This window comes from Lepidothrix coronata, unplaced genomic scaffold (genome assembly GCF_001604755.1).
Source record: "Lepidothrix coronata isolate B3197 unplaced genomic scaffold, Lepidothrix_coronata-1.0 Scaffold34, whole genome shotgun sequence".
Taxonomy (NCBI): Eukaryota; Metazoa; Chordata; class Aves; order Passeriformes; family Pipridae; genus Lepidothrix; species Lepidothrix coronata.
The window spans coordinates 2,262,651-2,281,296 of NW_016690214.1; the positions used below are offsets into that span (position 1 = coordinate 2,262,651).

At 48.7% G+C, this 18,646-nt stretch overlaps 1 protein-coding gene across 3 annotated transcripts in view; it reads right to left on the minus strand.

The window, feature by feature from the left end:
• Positions 1–204: 204 nt before the first annotated feature.
• The window catches only part of AXIN2 (axin 2), a 26,737-nt gene continuing 8,295 nt past the window's right edge, over positions 205–18,646 (minus strand). The window contains exons 3-12 of one of the 3 annotated variants that reach the window (XM_017812119.1): positions 17,296–17,436; positions 11,884–11,986; positions 9,884–10,024; positions 9,198–9,694; positions 8,910–9,092; positions 8,407–8,625; positions 7,740–7,835; positions 6,142–6,309; positions 1,927–2,010; positions 205–1,308 (exon numbers count right to left, since the gene is read on the minus strand). In XM_017812119.1, the coding sequence (XP_017667608.1) occupies positions 1,284–1,308; positions 1,927–2,010; positions 6,142–6,309; positions 7,740–7,835; positions 8,407–8,625; positions 8,910–9,092; positions 9,198–9,694; positions 9,884–10,024; positions 11,884–11,986; positions 17,296–17,436 (1,657 nt within the window). In that variant the 3' untranslated portion in view covers positions 205–1,283. Of the gene's footprint in view, positions 2,011–6,141; positions 6,310–7,739; positions 7,836–8,406; positions 8,626–8,909; positions 9,093–9,197; positions 9,695–9,883; positions 10,025–11,883; positions 11,987–17,295; positions 17,437–18,646 lie in introns of all 3 variants that reach the window. The other 2 variants (XM_017812118.1, XM_017812117.1) reach the window with 2 other exon arrangements.

Below are 18,646 nucleotides of genomic sequence, written 5' to 3' on the forward strand. Positions count from 1 at the left end.
AGGACCTGTAAATTACTTAATTCTCACACTGAAGAGCAGTTCCAGCCTTGCCTCCCCCAGCTGCAACAGCTTCCCAGCAGGAACAGCCCCTGCCAAGGCAGGGAGAGGCCAGGGCAGAGCTCAGCAGCTCTTTCCAGCTACCACCATACATGAGAAAAAAAAACCCATTTTAAGGGATTAAGGGTGAAAAAAAAATCAAGACAATATTAATTTGAAAAATATAAAATTTTAATAAAGGCTACATCTCTTAATTACAATAATTATTGTACCAAGTAATTTTTTTTTTAAATGAAACTCTTTATAATGCATAATTTACAGTATAAGTAGAACAAAATGCCATGGCAAAAGTCATGAGTACAGGACTTGTAATAAAAGGCATAAAATATATTTATACATAAACCCCTTAAACAAACAAGGGAAAGCTTGAACCCTGAATATAGGGCGACGCATGGCCTGTTACACCATGCAGGCACAGGTACTGTACTGATTAAATTTTAAAAACACTAGAGATAGTGTATTAATATTTTCACCATACATTTTCTACAATATATACAGACTTACACAAAGTAGCAATGGCAAACAGAATGCACAGATTAACTTAATCAACACAAAACCCAACTGTCGAAATGCAAGGTCTTTCTCGGGAAAGGGCCTCTCTCTCTCTCTCTCTCTCTGTCCCAAAACCCACCCCACGCACACACACGGAGCTTCATCCACATGTCCCACGGCCTCAGGTGGGTGTGAAGGCAAGGCAAAAACCAACCCAACCAAAAAAAACCCACCGCACACAACGACTCAGAAGCTGAAAATACACCCCCGTTGTAGCTACACCGCGTTGAAATACAGGCAGTGCTAACATCGAGCGGCTAAAAAAATTAGCTCTGTGGGATACACACAGGGTTTTAAACCTTTTGGTGTGCTAAACACGGGAATGGGAATGGGATGGCTCCTTCTACAGCTCTCCCAGGCTCGGGGTTTTGCTCTACCTTGCCTCGACTGAGAGGCGCTGGACACCAGTGACAGCAGCAAAGCAAAATCCTGGCCCCGCCGAAATCCATGGACAAAATAACAAGTTCCTGTTTGTTGTATTGCCTCTAACAGAGTTAACACTTAAGACCTTTATTTCAAATTAGAGCAGCATAGATTAAAATGCACCGGTCTCTAGATGAATGGTAGGACAGCATTTTTATTTCGGCTTTTTATTATTATTATTAATAATAATTATTATTATTATTATTATTTCTTTAGAAAAGTTTTATCTTCACTCGGAGAAATACTGGGCATCACGTCACTCCTTCCCTCCTCCCCCTTCAAAAAAAAAAAAAGAATCATCACGAATGCGCTCCTTGCCAAACTCCTGAATTTTAGATAGTGGGAACAATGTTAAAAAAATAAAATAATCCTTCCTCCCCTCGCCCCCCCTTCCCAGCCCCTCTCTTCTCCATTGTTAAAGCAGCATATCCAAAAACTGGACTTAAGGGAAAACAGACTGTTCAATAAATATCAATAAGGATTACTGTTAAGGTAAGCTATACACAGTTTCTCTTAGTCCATAGATTTCAGATCCCCAGGAAATCATATATTATGTATGGAAGTCTCTCAAACACGGTCTGCATCTCCGATAGCCAACAGTGGTCATGTTTCTAATAAATAGTCCAGGGTTTTTATCATCTCAGTACCCAACTCATGAATAATAAATGCCATTTTTTTTTTCCTCTAAGGCTAATTCAGCAAAGTCTTCACAGACTTCACCTTTTTTTCTTCATTGGTTCAAAACTTTTCCTTCAGAGTTTTTTTTTTTTTTTCTTTCCTTGTCATCACTACTGTTGTGTGTCCAAAGACTTTTTCTAGCTTAACTTTTCTTAAGAAACACACAGATGCCATCAATCAATCCTTTCTACTTTCCCCAGGATCCTTCCTTCGTACATGGGCAGGATGGTTTCATCTTCCCAAATCTCTTCAAACACCGCGCCGCAGTCGAACTCGTCGCTCGCTTTTTTGAAGTAGTATCTGTGGTAAAGGGAATTAAAACACAGTTGAAAAAAATCAAAAGGTAAAAAGCAAAGGACGCTTCGCCAGTTCTTTTAACCACGACATTTCCAATTTCTCCCTCCTAGGATGTTCCTCTCCAGGAGAACCTCAGGGCTGCTCAGGTCCAGCGACACGAGGGCTGCAGGGATGTGATGGGACAGAGGGAGCAGGGCTGTGCTCCTCAGAGGTGACAACAGCTCCCACAGTGAGAAGATTATACACAGTGGCAGTGGATACCCCCAGCCATAAAGAAAATTAGAAAGCACCATGATTTCTGGTCAAATATCTTATTTGAAAAATAAATAAATAGAATTTCAAAGCCAAGCATTCTTAAGGCTCCCCTCTCTCCCCACCTTCCTTCTTTCATGTGTTTTCTTCTTTCAAAGCTCAAGCCCAACATTAAAATTAGCAACTGTTATTAAAAGGATGGATTAAAAGCAAACCATCCCCAGCTTCCTGCAACGCAGGAGCTGAAACTCTGTGGCATTCCTGTTGAAAAAAAAACATCCCGGGAGCCTCGCATCGGGAACGACCAATTCACGTATCCCTGCTAAGTGACAGAAACTCCTGTCTTTGCTTCCCCAGCAGTTGGGAGAGCCCTGGTCCAGCCCGCGGGACGTGACACGGGGAGGTCAAGTAGCAGTGTCCTGCATTCCTGCTCTTTTGCTCCGGGTCGTTAGATCATGAAGCCAACGCTCCCGGAGACAAAAAGCACCCCCACCCCTCCTGTGTCAAACAGTAAGGACCCCTCTATTATCCTGAATTAGACCGTTCAGCTTCTTGATTAAAGGTTCCTTTTATCCCGTTTGGAGCTTTCTTCCTTCTAAGGCTGCTTAATTGCATATGCACAAATGAAGGGCTTCCATTCAGAGGGGTAGCATTTAGGGAGTCTGTCCGTCTGCCGCCGAGCACCTCCTTGGATGTGCCTGCTCCCTTGGAAAAGGGCTTTGCCATCTGATTGCCAGGGATGGAAAAAACTTCATCAGATGGATTACAAAGAAAAAAAAATATCTATATAAAAAAAAAAAAAATTAACCCCTCCCCTGTAGTTTCCAGACAACTCAGGGTTGGCAGATGTTTGTCAGGGAAAAGGGGGTTGTAATTATGATTTTTTTTTAGGATGGGAAAGGAGATCAAATGAAGCTCACTTTTACTACTAAAGCTTAAAGAACCACAGCAGGGTCTTAAAATTTGATTTTTTCATTTCTAGTAACATGTTCTATTACACGTTTAAATTAGTCACATCAGCCTGCAAATCTCTATTTTCAGAGTGGATTAAAATTATTTTGGTAGGGGGATAAAAGATCCCTCTTTTTAGTTAAAGAGATGAAACCATCTCCATTTAGTCCAGGTATGGTTAGGATTTATTTTTGTAGAGTCATTCCAAGCTGAACTGACACATGTTGCAACTTTAATGGGTCAGCAAGGAAAAAAACCGTATTATTTAAGTCCTTCAGATCCTGCACTCATGGAAGTCAATGGCCCAACTCCCAACTTCCATGCCACAGGTCAAGGCCACAATTCCCCAGGACAGAAGCCTTGAAATCAACCCAAAAAAACCCAAGTAAAGTTTGAATGAGTTACAAAGAACTTGCCCTTCCCTCTCCCCTGTCCAGATAACAGCCACTCTTCCCAAGAACTTCCTCCCCAAGCCCAAGCCCTGGCTGTGTTTACAAAATTTTTATTTGAGAAAACACACTACGGCCTTTTACATAATTACAACCTTATTTCCCAGAGAAACAGGGGGGAAAAAAGAAGAAAAGGAGGAGGCAAAGCGAAAAAAAAAAAAAAAAAGAAAATCCACCCCCACAAACATCTTCAAACCAGTCACTCTGCTCTTATTTGCTCAGAAACGGGCTTTCCATTGAAACATATTTTATGTGGCAAGCTTTGCTCCTTTTTTTTTTTTTTAATTTTTTTTTTTTAATTTTATTTTTTATTTTTTTGGGGGACATCTGGCACCAATCGAGGCGAGCAGGCCCGGCCTTACAGCTCAAGTTTTGAACCGCTGCCATCTTCGGATTTACCCGACACCGCCCACTTTTTTTTTTTTTTTTCTGTGTATGTTTGTTTTTTGTTAACGCCATCGGTATTAAATCACTGCTTAATTCCTTCTTCTTTTTTTTTTTGTTCTTTTTTTTTTTTGGGGGGGAGGGGGGTGGATGGAAAGCTCTTCCCGGCGGCTGCCCCACGGCAGGGCTCTGGCATCGCGGGAGCCCGAGGTACCCGCCTCGCAAACTGATCCAATCAATAAAGAATTTGGGAGAGAGCGGAGCGTTTTTCTGCGTGTCTTTGTGCATTAAATGAAAGGCAACGGCTTCAAAGACATGCTTATTAAATGTGCCTTAAAAAGAAATCAATGCCAGATGTGACCAAAGCGGCCTAGTTAGTGCCTCCCCGTAACACACACGCTACTCCGGGCACTGCGGACCTCTCCCCTGAAGGTCACCCGCAGTTTCACTCAAAGTCCAGCCAAAAGTCAAAGCTTAGATCAAAATGATTCCCTGGAGGTACACACATTTGTGTAATTAGTTTCACCTTGTGTCTGTGCAAGATAAAATACTGGGCACGTACCCAAGTTCCCTTTTTTATAAATTTCTGTATTGTCTTTACCCAGGTGTAAAGGGGTGAGATCTAAGCAAAACGTTGTTTCATCCTTGTCAGTCACTTAAAAACATTTTCTAAAGTAATTACAGTCTGACAAGGCAAAAATAATTGCACCTAGAGGGGCTTTTGGGCCACGGAGGTTTTAGCAGCCTAGTCCTGCACTCGGGCATCACACAAAAAATGTCACAGAAAACAAACAAACATTAAAAAAATGATTTTTTTTTTAGGAGGGGGGTGGGACAGCCCCTGGAGCTGGCAGAGCAGTGGTGAGTTCAGGGAAATCGGTCTGCAAATGGGGCATGAGGAGGAGAAAGAGTGGGAGGCTTTAGGGGCTGGAAAATGGCACAAGGGTGCCAAAAGCCCAGGCACCTCTCCTGCAGGGTGTCCAGGGTGGGTGGACTTGCAGGTTGGTGCCATCTGATGGCAGCTGGGTGGGCTGCAAAGATGGGTTTTGGGGAAGGATTGGCTGTATTTCAGCCTCACTGTGCAACAGCCATAGACAGACCCCAACCCAGCACCCCCACAGCCTGAGAGTGTCTCTGGGTCACCGACCTCTGAGCTGCACGGGTGGACTTCCCAAAGTTAGAGAGGCCAGTGATGGGGCAACAAGCTGGGAATTCCTCAAACCAGACCCAAATGACCATTTGGAGGTTAAATCAGAAGCTGCCAGTTACAGGGCAAGACACCCAGTTCTCTGAAGCACCACCAATTTCAGTGCAAATTCAAAAAAATAGTTGGAATGTCCCTCCCTCTCCTGCTCACCCCACAGAAGTGGCCAACAGAGGATCCCAAGAGTGGATTCACTGGGAAATGACAGGAAAAAGAGCCAGTGTGAAGCTCCTGCCATGAAAACTGTAAGAGCAGAGGAAGCAGCAAACTGGTTTAACTGGGAGCTGTGCCCTGGAAACCAGACCAGCAGGGTTTGTTGGAATTTCTGAGGAGAATCTGGGTATTGCTGGTGGAGCTTTCTCTGCAGGGCAGAGGTTTTTTTTTAACCCCTAACAAAGAGAAAAAGTGAGGGAGCTCCATCTCAGCTCCATGTCCCTCAGCTGGACCATCCCAGCCTGTCACTGACCCCACTACAGCCACACCACTGCAAAAAAATAATGAAAAATTAAACAGTTAAAGGAGACCAGCACCAAGATGAATGCTGACCCCAGTCTGGAAATTGAATCCCACTGCTCCAATGCCTTTGCCACATGGTCATCCCAGATTTCCCTGATATTCCATCCAGCTTTTTGGAGAAGGGCTGGAGCACAGATCCTAAGGCAACTGGGGAGGAGACTGGGGAGGTGGGGAGGAGGTGGCCCTGCAGCTGAGCTGTGGCTCAGGGCACCTTTTCCATCTCCAAGTTGCTCCTGCTTTGAGTGGGAAGAGAGTAAGATGATCTACAGCCCCTGAAAACTGAGGCCAACATGTCACTGCAGATAGCCCTGCAAGAGCTCTGCTAATTCTTTTGACTTGGTAAAACGCACTGAAAAAAAACAAATCACAGATTCTTACCTGTAATTTCCCTTTTTGCTCAGCTGTTCTTTAAAGTGCCCAAGTGTCAGGCTCTGGGCCTTTAACATCCTCCTGTAGGGAATTTCTTCTCCACAAAAAAAATAGGTGACAACCAACTCGCTGGACTGAGAGGTGTGAACAACTGGCAGTTTCTTTGGCTCTTTGTGACTGAAAAACAGAAAACACACACAAACCCCTCTATTTTTCCATTTGAGAACAGGCTGTTTCACCACACTCAAACCAGCAGTGCTCCTGTCACACAGAACACTGTCAGAAATACCTCTGGGTGTGACCCAAAAATCAGATATTCCTGTACTGGCTGGGAATTTGCTGGGATGTGTTTGCACAGCCCTTTGCTGGGCTCCCACAGCAGCTCCTGGTGGGAATCGCAGAACGGTTTGAGTTGGGATGGATCTTAAAGCTGATCTCATTCCAACCCCTGCCATGGGCAGGGATACCTTCCACTAGCCCAGATTCCTCCAAGCCCCGTCCAACCTGGCCTTGGACACTTCCAGGGATGGGGCAGCCACAGCTTCTCTATGACAGGGCTTCCCCATCCTCACAGGGAAGAGTTTCTCTGTAATATCTAACCTGGATCCACCCTCCTTCAGCTTGAAGCCATTTCCCTTTGGAATCATGGCATCACCATCTTATGGACTAGTGAACCCAGGGATAGAGGTTGGTTGGATGCCTCCTGGAAGCATCCAGGAGCAGGAGCACAGGCCAGGTGATCAGGTGCAGGACTCACCACAGGCTCACTGTACCTGGAGAGCCCCAGGACTGCACACCTTGGGTTTTAAAAGGCTCGTTTCATCTGCCTTCAAACAAAGCATCTGCCAAATTTTCTCCTCGTGCACAAACCCACCTGCAACCACCAGCTCACAAAGCAAACCCACCGCCAGATGCTTCACCTGAAGCACCCAGGTAATCTTATTTTTCCCAGTGAGGATAAAATTAACTGGATTTTGCCATTTGCACCCAAGAAACCCTTCTTAAAGAATAATTAAAACAACATTACCCAGCAAAATGGCAACGCTCTAGTGAATACCATGCAGCCAAATCTACAACTGCTTCTGAGGCAATGTACACTTGGCATGTCAAAAGGTCACAAAGTGTTAGTCCGCAGTAATTTAGTCTTCCTAATTTGTTCTAAGTCTTTGTAGAGTGGCTTCAGAAAAAAAGCTGCTAGCAAAGACAGCTGGTGGACTTAAGGTCAACCAATTAAAAATGAAAGGCTCTAGTCAGGTGGCTCAGTCTGGACTTCAAACATTACTCATTGCTTAAGATGAAGAGGGTAAGAAAGAAAACTTTAATTATTTAGGCCATTTTAGACCTCTCTGTAGCAGATTTCTTGTTAAAAGAACCATCCTGTAATTAGACTAATCCAATCTTTGTCCACTTTACAGGAATGCAAGTTAAAAAGAGCCAGAGACAAGATTTGAAAATGTTTTGTTCTTTCTTTAAGAAGAATGTTTGAAAGGCGAAATTTCAGATATAAGAATTTCCTCTCTTTTCAAAGCGCAATCCATTAAATGAAAATATAATTATGAGGGATATATATTTATTTCCCAATCCTTTTCTGCACGTGCAATACTCACTCTTCTGTCATTAGACTTGCATTGCAGAAAGGGGTGCCTCCCCCCTGAATGGCAGCGGAGTGGTTTCGGTCTCTCTGCTGATTTGAGGTTGAGCATCTGAAGTGGAGGGAAGGGGAGGGCAAGTGGGGAAGAAGAGGAGGGGAAAAAAAAAAGAAAAAAGGGAAAAAACAACTTTAAAAAAAAATTGTTGAAATACAATCTTCTTAATTGAAGTCTCCTGTGGGTCGTTAAGTTCGCTCTTTGTATCAAGCCTCACATGTTGTAAACAATCAAAGGAAGAATTAAAAATGCTGTGGGCTAATTTATCCTTCCATACCCAAATGAACGATAACCAGTCCAATTCCCCACTTGGTATGTAGCTGGAGCCTGTCCCAGAGGAAAAACGGGCAAATTACAGCCATCAAAAGAGTGGAAGTAATAGTCTCGGATCTGAACTATTTGTGCCGGTGCAGGGTGGGGTTGGAATAAGGAGGCTCATCCTCCAGGCTCGGCCAAGCCGTGCCGTCACACACCCCCACGGCCCGGCCCCATGGCTGACTCCCAGCCTGGATGGGAAGGACACCATCCATGCCCACCGTCCCAACCGGCACCCAGCAAACCTTCCCTCGGCCCCGCTGCTCCCCAGACCCCACGACGGGACCGGGACCGTCCCTCCCGGGGCCATTACCGTTGTTTCTGCGGCTTGGAGACCTCGGCGAGGCGGCGACACGCTTCCTCCAGCTGGGCCAGGGTGTTGGGCGGGGTGAGCGGGGGCATGGCGGGGTCCTGCACGAAGGGGTGGGCGGGCTGTGCCCCGCGCGGGTGGCTGCCGGTCCCCCACGGGTGGTGGCGGCCGGGGGCCCCCTTGGCGCAGTCGGAGCTGTAGGCCTTCTTTGTGCTTTGTGTGCTTGGGGAGGGGAAGAAGTCGGGTTAGAAAAGCTGGAAAATATGACTTTAATAGCAGCTCCTATTCTGCTCGCTCCCTCTCAAAAGTCTGTCATAACATGAAAGGAGGTTTATTGCCAAAAACATGACATTTTTGTGGTTTTTCTGGTTCTGCGGAACAGCTTTTATATTAAACCGGAGGAGCAAAGAGTCTCATTTGTTTTTAGCGATTGTAAAAATAGACAGCCCATGTAATATATAAATATTTACCGGGAGCGATATTGCTGTAGACAGCTGCGTATTTACCTATGGGGCTTGTGCTTATTTTGTCTCTCGCTCTCCAGCATCCACTGCCAGACGTTCTGCGCCCGGTCTGCTTCACCCCCGGGGAGCTGCACCCCAGCAGGGCCAGGCAGCCCCCCGTCCCCGGCCGGCGGGGCCACGCTCTCCACTCCTCGGCCCGGCCTCTTCAGCAGCGTCCCCGTCCTGCTGGTGGCAAAAAGGGACACGAGCCCACCGTTAGCCCCCGTCCCCCATCAGTGACGGGTCGTGGTTTGGGACAGGTGCAATGGGGGAGAGATGCCAGTGACTTACCCGAAGGGCTCCAGCGGAGGGAGAGGGGGGTCTGTGTTTTTGGGGTGGCCCTTGCACTTGGGGTAGCAGTAGTAGTCGCCGCCCGCCGGGCAGCAGCACTGCACCCGCTGCGCCGCCTCGGCCTCGATCTGCTCCTTCGTCTTGGGCACGGTGTGGTGGTGGATGTAGTGGTGGTGGACGTGCTTGGTGGTCTGCTTGGTGATGAAGCCCTTGCCCACCACGGCGCAGGTGGCCAGCGAGGCCGTGCCGGGCGGCAGCTTGCCCGTGGGCAGGCGGTCGGGGGAGCGGGCGCGGGGGCTGTGCCGGCCCATGCCGGGCGACTGGCAGCCGGGGGTCTTCAGCACGCGGGAGAGGTGCTCGTCCAGGATGGCCTGGGGGTCCTCCTCGTAGCTGCCCGAGGGCAGGAGCGAGAGCGGGTGCTGGGGGTGCTGGGGGTTCACCATCTCCCGACTGCTCTGCAGGCTGGCAGGGAGCTCAGAGCCCTCCTTCTCCTCGTCCTGCCAGACAAGTGATGGCAGGGAATGAATGGAAGGGGATGAGGAGCCGGCGGGGCATGTGCCGGGATGTGCCCCCCACCGGCTCACAAACCACAGCGCGATCCCAACGCCTTCCTCCCAACCCCCTCCCACCCCCAGCCAGGTGGCACGTGGAGCTCTGCCCAGCCCCGGGAAGGCTAATCCTCCTACCTCCTTGATCTGCTGCAGCCTCTCCTCCAGACAGTCCATGGTTTCCTGCTCCTGCTTCAGCTTCTCCAGCCGGGAAATGAGCTCGGCGGCGAAGGCAGCTGGCTCCACCGGGGTCATCTCCTTGGGAAGACGGTGGGTCCTCTACAAGGAGCGGGGACAGAAGGCACAAGGCATGTTTAGCGGGCAGCGCGGGGCGCGGGCGCTTTGCCGCGGCGGCATCGCCGGCCCCGCTACGCTTGTTGTGTCTCCATGTTTGGATGAAAAGACGACCGCAACTAGGCATGGTCTGCTCTGGATTTTTATGAGCTAGTGCTGTGGCCTCATGGAGTGACATCCTCCCCACCAGCGTTTGCCTTCGGCAGGAGCAGTTGGTCGCACTCTGAGGAACCCCGCTTGTTCTCTCTGTAGTACAACCAGCCCATCAGTAGCTACTCTGAAGTAGAAAATCTTCAAAGACTGTTGTCAAACATCAAAAAAAAAAAAAAAAAAAAAAACCTCTGAGGTGGGAGGGAGAGACTTTAACTAAAGGAATAAAGTGAGTATAAACAGAAAGGAGTTGGAAATTAAAAAAAATAAGATGGGGGAGAAAAAAAGGGAAAGGAGAAAAAAAAAAAGGGAAAAAAAAAAAAAGAAGTCAAACGGTTGCAGATCAGAGAAGTGCTGGTAATTTATTTCCTGGCTACACACTGGGCACCTTTGAGGTAGTGTTGTCTCAACAGTGTCCTAGATCTCTTCCCCCCCCCTCCATCTCTTTGTACAGAAAATGAAGAAAGCTGCTGCAGGCTAGCGGTGCTACACTGCTGAGCTTGGCTGCCTCAAGCAGATCTATCAAGGGAAAAAGGGAACATCTCCAAATCAAGTGCAGAATATAAAAAGGCAAAACGCGAATTTCTGCCAAAAGAAGCAAACATGGCAGGAAAAGGGGAGGGAAAAAAAAAAAAGAGGAAAAAGAAACCACCCACTCGACTCTGCCCTCCCTTCTGCCATCCCCACGCACCCCACTCCTCGCCCCCACTCTCCCTCTTTTCCCCCTCCCAAAAGCAGAAAGCTGAACTGCCAACTCTTTCACATACTACCCACCAGATGAGGTGGGGCCTCTCTCCGGCAACCACTTAGCTCCAGAAATGATGTGAGGGTAGAAAAAGGCCACTCTGCTGGAAATTGTCACTCTTACACAAGCTGGCTCTATTCAGTCCCTGATCAAAGCACTGCCTTACAGAGAAAGTCGATTTGCACGCCCTGGGACAAAATAATCTAATTTACAAGCTCAGGCTATAGAACTTTCTTTAGGAAGGAAGGGGAAAAAAAATACCAAAAAGAAAAACCACATAAACCAAGCCCCCCCTCCAACAGAAATATCATCTATGACTTCTTGCTGCTTAAGACAGCAGAAAGAGGAATTTTAGCATATTAATCTGAAGACAAGATAAGTTTATACTTGTCTGTGTAAACAGTTTATTCACTGCAGGAATCGGGGAGTCTGCGAGGCAACTGAATTAGCAAGTCAGCGAGTTAATTTTCAAGAGCAGAGCAACACCACACATCAGATCCCCTCAAAGCCAGGCACGGATCTGCTGCCAACGTCTGTTTTGGGAGATCCTGCTCCCCACCAGCTCTTGGTGGCCACCATCAATGCACACGGGGCCAAGCCCTGCTCTGCTCAGCACCGCAGAGGTGTCAGGGTGATGGCCAGAGCCAAGGCCCTCACTAGACCCAACCAGGGCATCTCCACTTGGATTTAGACCAGAAGGACAAATTCAGAGCCTTAATTAGCACCTGGTTTCAGGGAAGGACCAAGATGTGACTGTACACGAGCGGGTTTTTGCAACGATGCTGAGAGCACATGGCTCCTGCCCAACACTTTGCAGCATTTCTGCTCTGGCATCACCTTGGGATGGAAATGCTCCCCTCCCCTGCTCCCTTCCCTCCACATGTGCGTGGTCCCAACCCCAGCATTTCCCACGACCCACCCAGAACCTGCAGCTCCTGCCTGAACTCACCGGAAAATGAGGTAGAGAAACTTGACCGTTGGCCTTGACGCTCCGATGCATTTCCCGCTGGAGCTGCTTCTTGCTCCCAATTCTGTACGGGGGGATCCCATCTCTGCACATGGAAGAGAGGCCACCATCAGCTAGGGCTGTCCCCATGCTCTAACTGAGACACTTCTCCATCCCCCCTGGAACCACCCAGCCACGCTGCAGGCCCTCATTCCCATGGATGTGCAGTAATTAAGCAAAAGCTCAAAAGCTGAAGGCAACTCCGCATGGGAAGACACCCAAAGATCCCATTAGCTTCACTTCCAAGGTATCTTACAACAAGAAGGCCCTTTGGATGCCAGGCTTCTGCTTCTGACCTTTATTTTTGTTGCTTCTTCCCCACCAAATTACACTCTAGGACCACAATGTCCCTCAAGCTCTGAAACAGCCCATGGAGTGCTGGCACAGTGGAAACAAGAAGGAAGAGGATGGGGATGGATGGCCACCCAAAGGCTGCTCCCCATCTCTACCCCTACTTAAGATCCAGGATGTTTCTCCTGCCCTGAGGTTGGCCGGCACAGGACACCTCAAGGCATGAGCACGGACCCTCTGGGCAGGACACTGCTCCCTTCAGCCACCACTGCTCCCGGCCAGGAAACCACAAGAAGAGAGACCAGGCAAGGAGCTCCAGAGGAAACAGCCCCCTGCACACCCAGCTCCAGGCACTGTGGGGCATCTTCACCCGGCCACGCAAAAAATTACCCCAGTTAGGATTAAAGGGCCTTCCAGAGACAGCGGGGCCAGCCGGAAGAGCATGCCTGGAGATCCTGAATGTCTAATTCCACCCCTTCCCTCAGACTGGCTGAATAACCTTGATCTCCAGTCCCGGCCCTTTCATCCACCTGCCCCCACACCTGACTCATCTCCTGAGCACAGAAAATAGCTCCTGCCCGAGGAGGAGCTGTGGCAGCCCAGCAGACAGCGGCGGCCCCACGCTGCTGCCACAGGAGCCAACATGGCACAGCGTCCCTGCGTGTCACCTCCCGTGGCCACAGGGGTGGTGGGCACACGCCGACACACAGCCAGAGACAAGAAGCGTTCCCAGAGAACACCACGTCCCTTCTCTTGAGGAGGAGGAGGAGGATCAGATCACTCCAAGTTTGAGGCATGCTACGGGCAGAGCTTTGTGAAGATCTTGGCCAAAAAGCATCCAGTTGCCATAAAATTGTTTTTAATGAGCAGGATTAAGCTGCGAAGCCTGGAGTGAAGGATCAGAACAATTTCATTTTAATAGACTTGGAAAAACTTTTGTAAGAAAAACGAGCATGCTGGGACCACAGAAGAGGCCCTTGATGCCACAAGATGAACATCAGCCTCCTCTGGATACGGTTTATGAGCGCATGTGACATGGCAAGTGAAAGGAGCTGACTGTCCTCATGTCCCCACTGCACAATGTGGGGCTCTGAGGCCTTTCTGGGGGAGCAGCCCAGCACACAAAGGCCAACACAGCCAGCCATGGCCACCAACCACAGCCGCTGGTGGCCACCAAGGACCAATCCATGCTCTCCACGAAGGCCACCAAGCATTTCTGCTCCACAAACCCACGGGGCAACAGTTCTTGGGGCACATGACATGCCTTAGCTTTGGGGGAGGATGGGGGAAAAGCAATTCTAAGGTGAAAAGCAAACAACCTCTACCTTCAGAGATGCCTTTGTTTAACTGAGGCTTACCAAGACAAGGTTTTCTTAGGGAAGACCTTCAATATAGGGAATACCCAGGAAAACAAGTATTTTAAAAGTAAGTAAAAATGCCAGTGTGAGCATGTCACATGCATATGAACAAATGGGACTAATCCCACTAACACACATGGAAGAGGAGGTGTCCTCTATCCGTGGCAGTCCAAGAGGCCAGTTGGGAGGAACAGGGAAGCAGCTGAAGGCCTGTGTGTCCACCACCACAGGGCACCCAAGGACATGACCAGGGATAACAGGGAGTCCTGCAGCCCTCCTGCACTGCCCACCTCCCTCCAGGTCTGCAAGGACAAGATGCTGTCCCCAACCCCTCTGCTGTGGCCACCAAGCTGGGAGCACATCTCCTTGTGGGGTATCCCCAAGCTGCCAGCTCCAGGAGGACATCTCTGCCCAAAGGGACAGTCCTGGGACAGGCTATGGGGCAGGAACAGAGACTTGTGATATTCCCAGGCAGGGTGGCTTGTAAAGGAGGAGGAAAAGCAACACTGACCCAACAGCACAGCTCCTCTACTTGAGATTTACCCTCGTTCAGGTTGATACAAAAACTGCTCCTTCCCCCTAAAATTCCTCTGGCTGCACAGGAGAGCCCCACATCAAACCTCCTGCTCTCTGCTTCCACAGCCCTGCCTTGGCAGAAGAGTTCTGCAACTTGTAACAACGTGCAGAATTAAAAAAACCCAGAGGTATTTCTCTGGGATGGGAAGGCAGTGGAGCAGCTTGGGAAAGTCAGCCTGGGGAATGGGGAGGGACTTTAGCAGCCACTTTGTTTTCACAGAAAACGGGGAAAATGGGCAAGGCCAGTGTCAAAGGGATGACCAACGAGTGATCCCTGACTGCAGGAGGGTCAAATAAATGGAGCTGGAGCCAGGATCAGCCCAGCAGGAGATATGGGGGACAGGGGGAATCCTGATGCTGGAGCAGATCCCCCCAACCAGGAGAAAGCACCTCTGAAATTAAAGAGCTGAGCTTGGCCAGAGGGTTCAGAGCAGGACAAGGGTTAACTAACCCCAGCTCTCCAGGTGCCACCTCTCCCCCTGCTCCAACAGCCAACATTTGCACTCACTTCCTTGGCTACTAAAAGCTGTGGCTGAAGAGCTACAGAGTCGAGGCACTAAATAGTAGAGTTTAATTATAAACAGTTCAGCTAACCAGGCTGGGGCTAAGCCAATCTGTTTCTGGGGGAAACACTAGTTTGAAGTCTTCTACCCAGTCAGCTGCCATTTAAGCTGAGCCAATTATCTTAGCCTTTTGACTCAGATGTGCCTGACCTAACCTGAATGTAGTTTTACTGCTGCTTTGAAATATCAGACTCATGCGCATATGCATTCACTCCCATCTTCATTTGGCAACGGCTCTGAAACAAGCCTCTGATCTTGCCAACATCAAAAGCCTGGTTTGTAAGATAAGGTAATATTTGAAGTTTGCTCAGCAGCATTCCCCTGTGTCCAAAGTAAATCCATAAATAAGATATAAGCAAATAAAAAAAAAAAATCCCCTTTCCTCCACCCCCCACCCCCCAAATCAAGAAATGGAAATATAAATTTGCATGATGCTTTGTGGCTATTACAAAATATATATAGGGACAGACTGATCCCTGGCATCTGGAATAAAATAAAAAAGGCAGATTATGCATTATTTGGAGATTTCTCCCAATTCCAGTGCAGTTCAGATTTACTAAAAATTAAAAAAAAAAAAAAAAAAAACAAAAAACAGTTTATTGCCATGTCTGAAAGACTTTTCCAGAACAAGTTTTTCCTCTTCAGTTCATACCAATATAAGCCAAAAGAAGTAATTTGCATTCACACTGATGGAACAGAATAAACTGAGTTACAAGGGGGTAGCACCTGGGCTCACCCAGAGGGGGGGTGGTATGTGCCCCCAACACACCCCCAGCATCTCCAGCATCCAGCAGAGCCGTGTGCCAGGAGAGCCTGTGAATCCCAACTGCTCCCCTGCAACCTTGGCATCAGCCCTTCGCCTCTGCAAAGGAAGTTTTACATCAGCCTTAACTTTAAGCCCAGCCTCCAAACCTGCCAGTTTACCTCTCCCACTTCCAAGAGAACCACCCAACACTCCCGGTGTGCTCCTGGCCGTGGCTCGTGGGGGGGGAAGGGGGTGCCGGTTCTGCAGCAGGAAATATTCCTTTCTGCCACCTCCCCAGGCCTCCCGCCACCCCCCAACCTGGAGCTGCGGGCAGTTTAATCAGCCAAGCTTCCCCAAACTCTCACAGCCTGCGCGGGCCATTGTTATGGCAGGAAAAAACAGGCAGCTCCTTTCAGGCGCTGCTTTATGGGGAGCTCCTATTCACTTGTTCAAGCAAATTTCAAAGCGGGCTGCTGCCCTCTCATCCCCGCTAAGCTCCCCTGGACTAACAATGGGCTGAAAGCGATTCAGTTAAGCCTTTCATCCACCATGCACTTTATTTCTCACTCAGTGCTCTCATCTGTATAAGGCCTACAATTGGCATTGCTGTGAAGAGAGGGTATAATCCTAGCCCTGTGAATCCCAAGTGACCCTACACTGGTCCAGAAATGACTAACCCAATGAATGCTCTGTTGACACATGATCACATACAACCAGAGCCAGTAAGAAGAAATAAAGAAGTCACCCTATGATTCAGCTCTTTTATTTAATGCCAATATTGTTCAATAGGGGAATCTGGTGGGACAACAAACTATTTTTTTTCTGTAATATCAGTTCAAAACACACATGTGCATTTAAGGAAAAAAAAAAAGAAGCTTTTGTTTATGCATCAAGGATTTTTGGTAAATCCTGTTTTCCGTTGTGTATCATCACACATGTTGACTTTAAAAACCCAGCATGCAAGCCTCTCCAAGGAGTACACAGGGACCACTGGACATGTCTGACAGAGACATTGGAGAAGTTTCAAGATTACGACCGGGAATGCAGCACTCTGCTCACAGGTGGGCTTTTCTGGAGCACTAGTTTAAGTGAAGATCATGAAACACAAACAGCAACATCTGCCTTCTGCTCAGCTGAAGAAAATGGTCCTTAAAAGCACTAAGTGAGCCTCACTGTCTCCTTTAAAGACACAAAAGCACCATTTCTCTCCCGCTGGGGAAAGCAAACTGACAGTCAAACCCCTTGCTCCCAGTTGCACACTTGTCAGCAACCAGGAGAAGCCAGATCCTGCAACTCCTGGGCTCAGCCACAGCATCATCTCTCCTCCCTGTGCTCCTGAAACACCCAGACCTGATCCATGCAGCTCCACTCAAACGGCTCTTTGAAGACTGCCCCAGCCACACTAAACGAGCAGCTATTTGCCCCTTCAGGTCACTGGCCCTATTAATGTACCTTCTGACATTAATGACAAACGTTAATTACAGAAAGTACTTCCTACAGGAAGTAATCTCCTTCTCTTTGATGACTGATAACTAGTTAAGGAAGCCTGGCCTTAAGACAAAGGCTCAGGCAGATGCACTCCTTGGGTTAGTCACCATCAGTGAGGCAAAACATGTTTGCTCAGCTGCAGTTGCAAAATGGCAAGAGAGGGATCCATTATTCCACTGCACCCGATACCTGCGGCGATGGGATGAGGAGAGAGGCTGCCGTGCCCTGCACACACCTCCAGGAGCAGGAGTGGGGTGATGACCCCAGACCCATCACTCCCCTAAGCCCCACAGTGCATCAGCACACCCCAAAAGGACCAGCAGCAGGTACTTACACGCTGCTGTCCGTCATCGACATGGAGTCGTCCGTCAGGGCATCACTGGAGATCTCGCTGTCGTTCGCGCTGGTCGCTGGGGCAAAGACATAGCCAGAGTTCACGTGGTATGGGTTAACAGGATCGTTCCTCTTGAAGGACCTAGGGACAAGCAGAACAGGAATTGAGCTATCAGCCAGTCTCAGGCTTCATGGAAGCACCCTCCTCATGGGAACCACGTTCACTGCCTGTTCAACCTCTTCAGAGCGAACCAACCATCCACTTCTTGGGGCAACAGCAACCAGGACACCCTCTGTCCAAACCAGGACACCCTCTGTCTAAACACACTCAAAGTCCAACTTTAAACATGTTGCTTTTAGCGTTTTCTAAAGTGCTCCAGGAAATCCCAGGAAGGACCTCTAAGTACTTTGATACCTTCTAAAACCTAAAGCTTGATGCCCTTAAAGCTTGGTGCTGCACTGCTGAGGTCAGCAGGATTTTTGCTGTTGGCATCAGCAGGGAAAAGACCAAGAAGTTCACAGCTCAAGTCCCACTGAAAGCCACGAGGAACCAGCTAATGATGCTTAAGTGTACTGTGAAGACAAGAATTAGGGTCCCTTTGGGAATGAAAAGTTATTGGTATCTGAGTTCCCTGAAACAGGAGAACTGCCTGGAACTCCTGGGGCAGGGCCCCCATGTGTCAGAGGCACAGACAGGGCTGAGATCTGCTGTCCCAGGCCTGACCTCCCAAAGCTGGGTACCACCTTCCTGGCATTATAAAAACACACACAAAAAAGGCCAGTTTTTAGGAGAACCTCCTACTTGTCCAACTTGTGTTTCTGTGCATAGGGTTGCACGGGGAAGAGGAGGATGGGGATGTGAGGACAGACACAGCAGGTTGCATTAATGGGCACGTGGGTGATGGATACCAACACCTTTGGCTTCACCTGGAGAAGCAAACCCAAAGCCCAGCCTGGGTGTTTTGAGCTGAGCACCCAAGAGCAGACGGGTGACAGGGGCTGTGATGGAGTGTGGCAGGGTCACCATGGCAGGGTCACTGCATGGGGTGGGACTTGGGCATCCCCCTGCCCAATGCCTCCCATCACTCCAACTTCCCAGCCAGGATCAATATACATATCTTGGCAGGTGATAAGGGGATTATGCAGGGAGGTTTGAAAACCACATGTTAAGGTGCACATTTTGTTCCTCTTCCAGGGCAGGATGGGGTTGTTAAGCTTCTGCCTTTGTATATCAAAGCAAAAGGCCTTGTCATCTGATAAGGACTGCTGATTTTAATAATTAGGGCCACTTGCCCAGGACCTGGGGGCCTAAGGAATGTGCCAGCAGGCTTGGCAGGTTTTTTTTTTAATGA